The sequence below is a fragment of the Rhagoletis pomonella genome, unplaced genomic scaffold (assembly GCF_013731165.1).
Source record: "Rhagoletis pomonella isolate Grant_MI unplaced genomic scaffold, Rhpom_1.0 Rhpom_scaffold_00005, whole genome shotgun sequence".
In the NCBI taxonomy this organism is placed as follows: Eukaryota; Metazoa; Arthropoda; class Insecta; order Diptera; family Tephritidae; genus Rhagoletis; species Rhagoletis pomonella.
In genome coordinates this window covers 63,873,596-63,883,997 of record NW_023458559.1, presented here as the reverse complement: position 1 = coordinate 63,883,997, position 10,402 = coordinate 63,873,596, and the positions used below count along the sequence as shown (strand labels likewise).

General features: G+C 40.0%; 1 protein-coding gene across 1 annotated transcript; it reads left to right on the top strand.

Annotated features, from left to right (window-relative positions):
* Positions 1–4,777: 4,777 nt before the first annotated feature.
* Positions 4,778–10,032, top strand: LOC118740176. The gene is made up of 4 exons (XM_036471673.1): positions 4,778–4,988; positions 5,063–5,205; positions 5,624–5,843; positions 6,782–10,032. Exons 1-4 carry the CDS (start codon positions 4,778–4,780, stop codon positions 10,030–10,032), a joined length of 3,825 nt encoding a protein of 1,274 aa, XP_036327566.1.
* Positions 10,033–10,402: the final 370 nt, after the last annotated feature.

The following is a 10,402-nucleotide window of genomic DNA, read 5'->3' as shown; positions in this document are numbered from 1 at the left end:
AAGCCAACAGGTAGAAACAAGGCAACGCGCGCGCACATAAAACATTGTCGGGTTTTTAAGGCCATTTCGTAGCGAAAACTGCATTGTTAAATTGCATAAACTGCCTAAAAGCGCAAAAGGGAGAGAGAGTGCATCAGCAACGGCTGCAGCAGCGGAAAGCGGCTCAGGAAGCTTGTACCTACACTAAGCCCTGCGGTGGCGATATATTGGCGCTGCACTTTTTAGTGCACTCTTTATTTTTTGTATTTTTTTTCTAGGCTAAAGCACCTCTTTATCGCCTTTTAGTGTTTCACCGTTTTTTTTTGCTGCAGACGAGTTTGAAATGTTTTTCTAACTTTTCGTTGTTTATCAATGTCGCTTGGCAAATGTCTGACTATGAGCGCAAGTCTATAAATTATGCACCTTTTTGTGTTGCGGTGCGATGTGTATTTATTGCATAATGCATGTGTATGTATGTAAGTATATTTGTAGTACACGTGTAGATATTTATGCAAATACCTGCACTTCGATGTAGCAAACAAATGCCCATGTAATCGTTGGCAAATCGAGTTTTGTGCCGCGCACGCAAATGTTGACCCAGATTTTTGTGACAGAAAAAGAAAAGGAAAACAAATTCGCTCACACCAATGCGATAAGAAGCGAATATTTATCAGCCAAGTTGCAACGGGAGAAATATAGTATTTTACTTAGTTTTTAAATGCAACTTCTTTGGTGTAGGAGGGATGAAATTTCCCTGCAGCAAAAATATTTCAAGACTTCAACTGCTGGTAGCTTTTGATTTTTAGGCTGTAAAGGTAAATTATTAAAATGATAAAAAATGAAATGATGGGCTATTTTCAATTTTGGAATTTTTCGGAAAGTTTTCAGAACGCTTTGGTAACTTCTAAGAATATTTCCGGGAAGGTTTTTAATTTTCCGAGATTTTTCTGGAGTGTTCAGGACTATTTCGAACCCAAGAATGCTACCATTCACGATTAAATAGTTGCGACTTTTTGTAATTTATTTGGACATTGACGGAATGTTTTTTCTTTGACTATGCTTTAACTCTTGATTATTAAAGCAGCAAAATTGTGATAAAAAATATTAGGAAAGCTATTAGCCAGTTCCAAGAAAGCAATTTAAGTAAAAAATAATTTTTTTATTTTAATTTAATATGGAAACTGACAGCAAAATAATCATTTTTCACTTAAATTGAGCACACTTAAATTCCAGCCGTCGGGCATGCTTTAATCTGATATTTATTATATATAATCTGATATACCTCGTCATAGTCAGTCAGGCGGCGGAGCATCGACTCTTTCACTACTTTCAGTGTTGCTGCCATTCATAAGGGCCCTGTAGGCGGCAACTTTTTCCCTGCAGCTTCCGGACGCTTCTCATCGTACCAGTTATTCTTTCGGGCTCGCCGATATCCCACAACTTCTTCGGCGGCGGTGCTTAATGAGCGAGCGAGGCCAGACATTACTTGCCTTGCCCGTCCAATGCATTTCTCGGATGGCGGTGATGTCAGCTTTTGTCCTTACGAGGGCATCAACCAGCCGGGCAGAGACACCTTGCCCATTAAGTGTCCGGACATTCCAGGTGCATGCCCTCAAATCGTAGTCTTTAAATGTTTGCCGTGGTCGTCGTAGACGCTTAATGAATCCACTATGTGCTTAATGTCGTTCGGAGTCTTTGTGTAACAACATCAAGGCGCACGCCACAAATCGGAGGTGAAGCTCGGCCAAACACTAACATATTTTATAAGCGCCAATCTATTATCAAATTACATTAAACGAGCAAATCTTGCATATATATGGATATAGGGTTCTCGGAAACGGCTCTAACGATTATGATTAAATTTTGTGCACTGATAATGTTTTGGGTTTTAAGGTTATCTCCGAGAAGACTCGTACAAGGTTGCCACCTATTCGAAATTTGTTACAAGTTAATTAAAACATTATAAAATGGGCGTCAAACGGAAGGTAATTTAGAGATCCCTAACTATTTTTTTTTAATAGGGTTGCCACCAATTTTTACAATGGGTACCAAGAAAAAATACTTAAACAATGCTTTCCCTATATAAAAATTATATCCCTTAGGATAGTAGTGTAAGGTTGCCACTTATTTTCGATTCTACATAATTCATCTAAATCATCGTGATACGGATACCAAATGAAAGGCATTATTGAGGACTGCGGTCGGAAACTATTAGGGTTGCCACCTAAATTTTTTAGTATGAAATTTACTTAATAGATATCGAAATTCAAATTTTTTTTCAAAAATATTTTTTTAATCCTGTCCAAATAACCGGTATTTGATATCCAAACCTTGAGAACTTGTAAAAGTTTTTGCACTCCGGGCAAAGCTCGATCAACCTGGTACTTATTATTATGTGTTTAAGGTAGCTGATGCCTTCTCAATACATCTGTATCGAAATAGCACCACCTTGGTAAAGCAGAGGGAGAGCAAAAACGAATAAAATGTTACAGGGCATCCTCCACTAGACAAGAGACCAACTTTGGCTGCCGATAATACCCGTGGAAGCCATATGCTGGTCCCTTAGATTACACCTTGTGATCACTCCAACTAAACGAGCGTAGCTCATTCCTTATAGGCTTCTATGAAGAACCAACCAGTTACCATTGCGCTCATGAGACCTTTTGATCCATTCGAGCCTAAAAAGACTCATCGAATAATACATTTTTTTAAACCGGTTAATCATTTCTCTTCAACTAAAATTAAACATATGATTGTTAGAAATTCTTCTTCATTGCAAAAAACGCTTTCATTCCTATTTGAATGTGACCGAATTGTGAATGACAGCATTTTTATTAAAAATTAAAGAAACTTTACATTTAAGTCATACTGCTCACAATTTTGACATATCATCACAGCTGTTTTCGTGCCTTTAGGCTAGGCGCAGCTGCAATTTCAATCAATCACAACGCAAGCAGGCAAATGCAGCTATTTTCGGCATAAAAATCAAATTTTTTTCTACCCAAAACTTATGAATTCAGCTGCGCACTAATTTCACAAAGAAAATATACATATGTACATATAATTCAAATCAAAACGCAATAACGTGTTATTGTTGTCAAGTAAAGTAGATAAGCTGAAAAATTGAATACCCCCAAAAAATCAATAAAGCAGAAGCAGCAAGAAAAAAGAAACATACACACAAAATAAGCGCCGTGATTATTTTTTCATAACCTTTTATAGGGAGCATACAAAAAGTGTAATTCAATTTATGACACATGAATATGCAGCTGACTCTATGTAGTAATAGCTGCTGCGAGTTAATATGTACATACATGCGTATGTAAATTTGTATGCTTGTCAGTCAGTCACTCAGCCAGACATTGTGTCAATCAATGCAATGAGCAGACAATAAGCAACAGCGGAAGGGAATGTAGAGCAATGTAGGGTATATTAATGCTGTTTTTTTTTTGTTGTTCAATTGAAAATCTGGCTTATTATGCAGCGTGTGCGAGTATGTGAGACACATGATGCAAGCATTAATACACCTGCATGCTCGCACTTTCACACACACACACACACACATCACACGCCGCCATTGTATGAAAATCTTGCTTACAGCACTTTCATTCAGAGTTGTATGGTGTACTCCATCCAATCTTTTTACTCGCTTATTTTTAATACAATTTATTATAATGCAATAAATTCGTATGCCGAGCAGTACCATGAGGGCTTCTCAGTGTGCTGTATACATAAATGTCCATGCGTGTGAGCGCGTGTGAGTTCGAGTTTACTTACAAAAGGCGCTCGAGTGTAACGTCATAAAAAGCAGTGAATCGCCAAACATGTACTATGTATAAAGCGCATGTGAAATAAAAATTAAGAGCGAAAAGAAAAAAATAAAAAGAAATTGCATTGCATTGAAATTGAAAGTAAATTTCATTTCTGCCATTCAACAGGGCGTATACGTAATGCGACGGGCTTTCATTCAAACCATTCTCAAATGTATGCTTGTGTGTGTGTGTATGTGTGTGAAGGTATATAACTTAATTTGACAACGTTATTTGTTGGCATCCAGCAACAAGCGGATTTACATGCATGCAATTCATATATATACATATGTATAGGGGTATTCATGATCCGGTGATTACTGTCTAGCATGGTGCATGGATAGCATAAATCGGCTGATTGGCTATTTTGGTTGTTGTTTGAGCACATGAAACAACAACAATAGTGCTATTTATGCTATCTATGCACTAAATCGACGACTTACGGGTGCAACTGGAGACTAATTAGTGCTAGTTTTTTTTCCTTAAGTGCACAGTTGTCTACACATTGATATCGGCACTGATAAACACTGCTGTGTGAATCTCCCTAATCGCATCTCATTGGCAATTTTTTGTTATGTTTTCATACCCTATCGGATTTAGGATTTTTGATTTTTTTCTTTTTTTACCTTAATCTTACTTTTAGCGAAACGCGATTTTCTGTCAACACTCTTCAATTCGTTTGCCATAATTAGCTCAGTTTGAAGATTGTTAAGAGAGCGCCGTTGACTCTTTGACCAGTGCTAGCTTTGGCTAATAGATCGGTGCTCTCAGTCCCTTCTGTGCCTTTGCCTGAAGACACCCGGTGTAAAGCGGCTCTTCTATAGGACACTCAACAACTTAGCTTCTTTTTATGTATATGTAGAAATAAAATTGTTTTCGTCTTTTTTACAACTTTCAACTTCTGCTTCGTAAAAACAAAAGTTTTACAGCTTATTTAGTTTTCCTATCAAATCTTCTCGCGTTATTATTTCAAAAAACGCTCCACACCAATGTTCCGCTATTACTTTATACTCGCCTTGTACGTTTGCAAACTGCCATTTTCGCTGCAGGATCTCTGCACATTTTGTAAATGCGTGCATGGCCAGTACGCAGACGCACCCATATGGATTGATGTTGGCAAACGCAATGAAATTGCAGTGCAAGGTCACTCATGCGCACGGCCGGTTACGTATACGTGGAAAGTCGTCTCGGGCTCAGGCGGTAAGTTGGGGGCAGCAAAAGGAAAAATTCTTGGGTTTGACAATTTTCATTGTTTTCAATTTACATATTTTCAGAGATTATAACCGATTTGGGTACAACAAAAGTGCCGCGTGTAGTTTGGTTGCCCTTCACAGTTTCGGTGAAGCCCAGTGAAAAAGGCGAAAATAATCGAATTGTGGTGACTAAAAGTGATGGACGCACGAAGGGACGCTGTGAGGTGAGTTTAGTTTATCAGCTCGGAGATCTTTTTTTTTCTGAGCTGTAAACAAAGCAAGTAATATGTTTTAATGCGCGAGCGAAGGAGTTTATGGGGTCCATATATCCAAAATTGAAATCGTGTTTGAATAACTTTTTCTTGATAAAAAAAACGCGAGTGTGATAAAAGTTAGTTCTGAAAGCTGAAATTTGCGGGCAAAATTTGTATAAGCGATTTTTTTTTTCTTTAACAAAACTTTAAGAGCAAATTGCATTTTTCTATAAGAAATTGTACGATTAAATTCCCGAGTGAAAAAAAATGTTTTGCATAAAATTCGCGGAAAAATTCTATTTTAAGCCGGAGTTTATACATATGTACACTAAAATGTAAAGCACTGTTTCAATTTCGTTTACGAAACACTGTTCGCTACTCTTCCCAGTGCCACATCGATTTCATCAACTTAGAGATGTACAGTCACATCGACGGTTCGGAACTCATATCGATTGGTTCGGAGCAAATCATAGAATTGGACGGCTCGAAAAGCTTTGACTACAGTCAGCCGAAAGGAAATCAACACTACATATTCGAATGGACCTGCAGACCAATCGAGATTGATATGGATAATCAATATTGCAAGGAGGGCAAGGTTATGTCAACTGGTGAGTGGGAGCAATTACGTATTTTCTGTGCATCTGTTTAGTTAGTTTATTTAAGAGCAACTGTAGCCAAATCAATAATTTTTAGAATTTTTGTCTGTCACTCGAAAACTAATGTATGGCATCAAATACAGTTTTCACCAGTGTATTGCTAAAGGTCTAACTTAAAATACAGGAAACAAATAATTGGAGAGTTGCCACCTGTTTTGATAAGATAAAGTAAATATAACAATATGGATATCAAAAGAAAAAGGCTTTAAAAGGCTGGCAGTCGAAAATATTTTTGTGAAAGCTTGCCACCTGTTTGAAAATTTTAATTTAATTTAAAAGATTAGATAAATTGAAATTGGCAATATTGGTATCAAACTAAAGAGGTTTAGGAAAGTTTACTGTCAAAAATATTTTTGAGGAGGGTTGCCACCTGTTTGAAAATTTGTATTCCATTATCCAATTGATAAAAAAATAAAATATTACAATACGGGTATCAAACTAAATAAGTCGAAGTTTACTGTCAAAAATATTTTTGAGGAGGGTTGTCATATATTTGAAAAATTTTGTTGTACAGTAAATACCGAGTTAATAAACATTTGAAAGTGCACGATATGTAGAATTAAATACCTTCGCAAATATGGTAACTAACACTCTTAATAAAAAAATAAAGAATTTTTCATAAATCAATTTTTTTTTTTTTAATATCATTTAATAAAGCTCTTCAAATCTATTCAATTTCGTATGAATGAAGCCATAAAATTTGCATTTCAGGTGACGATATGCAGCTCTGATGTTCATCCAATTTTGCACACTCATTTTGCTATTTTTCTATATTTTTTTCCGTCGAGCTTCTTCTTATTTACTTTTTTCAATATTTTTCTTTTCGTTTTGTAACACACTTTTCTTATTTATTTCTTTTTCATACTTTCTTTATGCTCTTCAATTTCTAGGTTCCAAACTGAAGATTGATGGCCATTACCTCTCCGTTAGAGGCCTCTATCAAATAACGCTCCATACTAAGTCGCCCGTAACGGGTTTAGTTGCAGGCGATCAAATTTATATAAGAGTCGAATACGGCACACAAATACCGTTAATTATTCTATGTGAACGCAATTGCTTAAACTACCGCTACAATGAGGGTGTCAGCATTTTCCTACACGTCGACTGCATTGGCTACTGCGGGATATCCCTGAAATTCTACTTCTGGGTAGACGACGTATTCATAACGTCCAACCACAATGGCAAGGTGAGATTCATGCCGCCAAATGCGCCCACCTTCAAGTTCAACGTTACCCTCGTAGCCGATGGTGTGGTGAGTAAGGCCAAGGCGCACTTCATGCGCAACGATCCACCGACGGGTGGCATTTGCACCGTTGCACCAAAAAGCGGAATTCCTGGCGACACGCTCTTTCGTGTGGCTTGCAAGAACTGGACTGATCCCGATTTACCGTTGTATTATACGCTGAAGGCGGGTAATTTGCTATACGACCGTACCACCGATCCCAACTGGGAGGTGTATGTGCCGCAGGTGCCTGCGCTCACCGTACGCATATGTGATCACTTTGATGCTTGCACGAAGCATGAGGTACCTTTGGAGTTGACGCCCGCTGTGATACCAAGGGGATTGCAGAACATAATGAAGTATATGCAATGGGATGCAAATAATATAGAAAAATTACTGAATGGTGGGCATTTTGCCCGCGCCGTTGTCAAAGCTACGCTGATGATGAAGGACCAGCCGCTAGAAGTGTTAAAACATATACTCTCTGCATTCGGGAATTTCGACGCGGACTCGCTGGCTGACGTGCGACAGTTGGGTACAATGACGAGCCAATTGGTCGAACCGATGGGTAATTTAACAAGTGAGAAAGTTGAAGTGTTTCGTGCGCTGTTGGACAAGATAAGCGATGGCTTCGCCAAGACTATTGAAAATGGCGAGATAAAGGACTTAGATAAGGAAGATCTCGTGGACATGTCCGATGAAATAGTTGGCATGGTGTCCAAGTTCGCGACAAAGTCCGAGCAGTTCGTGGATGTTCAGTCACTGTTGTGGGAATTCGAAGGCGGCATGGCACAAGTGGCCAAGGAGCGCGCCATGATGCCGCCAAGAGTAGCACATTTGATCGAACACTACGGCGCCCATAATTGGCTCAATGACACAGTTCTAACACCAATAAACCGTTGGATGCATGTCGTTTGCAAAACCTTTGTGCTACTACATGATATTGGCGTCGCGAGTAGCCTCAACGTACACAAGGGTGACAAGGAATTCATCGTCAATAAGCTTACTGTGCAGATGTCAACTTTCGGCATCGACGACGGTGAACCCTTGCTAATCGTCTCGCTGGACTACCTCACCACTGCAGTGCTTACGCTGCCCATGCTGCAAGATATGCAATCGAAGTTAGGCGGCAAGGAAATGACTGCGCAAGTGGTTTCCTTCAGGGAAAACCCGTTCTGGTGGTATCCCAACGAGCATCCCATCACTACCTCCGTATTCTACTTCAGCTCGTTCAATGAAGAAGATCTATCGCTTGCGATTACCGAGCTCGATGTGCCACTAAGATTTGAGATGTTGCAGCAGCGCCTGCCAACGGAACCGCCAATGATACGCCATTCGATTAGGGAAACGAACGAAATGCCCATCTACCGAGTGCGCGCACCAGAGGGCGCCGCAATTATTATCAACTTTAAGGCTGTCGACGTGGATATGGATGCGCTAGTGAAGTGCAATTACATGCCCAACGAGCAGGAGGTGCGCGCGGGTATACGTATTAAAGCGGATGCTATTGGTAACGGCACCAAATGCTCGGCTTCAAACGACGCCGGCGAACCCGGCTGGTGTTACGTCGCGCTGATCGCGGCAAAAGGCGTGAATATGCGCGGTAAAGCGGCCAACTATGCCTTTAATGTGGAACTGTATGAATGCCTGACGTGGAATGTCAACTTAGATAATCCCGTTTGGCGCACCGACGGCTGCTCTGCGGCGCTGGATTCGGAAGGTAGCGACAACATAACATGCTTTTGCTACCACATGTCCATATTTGCTGGTCGCTCGTACTACAGCACAGCCGAAGAGGTGGTGCGTGAGCGCTTGTTAAAGGAGAGCCTCGACGTGAATTGGTACCTTGTATCATTCTACATACTGCTGATTTTAGTCTTTATCTGGTTGTTGCTGCGCACCTGTGATGATTTAGCAACAAGCCAAGCGCAACAACAGTTGGTGCCAGCGTTGGCTGAGAACGAACGCAAGAAGTCGCGTAACATTGCGCTGCACATCACAACCGGCGGTCAGTGGACGGCTGCCAGTTCGGCAAATGTGGTGGTCGCGCTGCCAGGTGGCCGCAGCTACACAATCACACAGAACCCCGAGCAGCCGCACTTGAAACCCTACGCCACCGGAGTACTTGAGCTGCCTGTGAAAGCGAGTGAATTGCAGGGACCGTTGCAGATAACTATAAGCCAGGATAAGAGTGGACGCTATCCCTCCTGGTACTGTGAGTCGATAACAATAGTGAATTTAGAAAATGGCGAGAAGCAACATTGTACAGTACGAAAGTGGATTGGCGCAGAGCCAGTCGTTGTGCAACCAGATGAAGAAAGCCAAAATGACTCAGCGGTCGAGGGCGCTGCAGGAAATGAGCAAATTTCCAAAGCACAGAAATGGAAAAAAGTAAAGGCTGCCTACCACGATGTATTCACGACTTGGTTTCTATTTCAGCCGCTTTTCGGGCCTTGGCAATACGGCGTGGTTAAGGTCGATCGCTTTGTGCGTAGTTGCATTTGGATAGCAAAATTTGCGGTTATCCTGTTACTTGTTTTCCTTTATTTTGGCGATACTAATTTGAATAATTATGAAGCTGAGCGAAGCGACTATGAGTTCTTGATACGTGTTATGGATGGCTGGTTCCTGCTCTTTCTGCTATGCTGCTACGTTTTAACGTTTCTAGTGGAATTGCTGCTACTTCTGGTTGTATACCCAGAGGTTCTAACAAAAAGTCGCTGCAAAGGACCTAAGGAGAATGGTGGAGTGCAGCAGACGGCAGAGAAAAAGCCAGCGATGGGGTTGAGTGTGAAAGAACAAGAAGAAGACGTCATTGCAAATCCAAATTCTCAAGATGATGAAGAGACACCTAGGTCTATAGATGAGGCGCAAAGGAAAAGTTCAAGGCCAGATGTAGACAAAGGTTATATGATGTAGGGTGCCTAACGAAAGCAGATAATATGGTTTAAATAATTGTTAATCGATTTTTATTAAACATTTTCCTTTTTTATGTTTGTTGTTCCTATTTGTTGCAAGTTCATTTTAAAATTTTTTAACCGACTTCGAAAAAAGAAGGACGCTTATCAATTCATCGGAATATTATTTTCTTTATGTATGCTACCGTATCAGTCTGGACCACGTGAACCATTTCTCAAGGGTAGTTCCATACTAATTTGATTTAGTTCCGATCTTTGGATCATGAAGAAATTAACGGTACTCTTAAATTGTTATATGAGCATTAAAATCGATTGTAGGTTTTGCTTTAAAATTACTTGTTTACATATATTAACTTTTTAAATTTTTTACG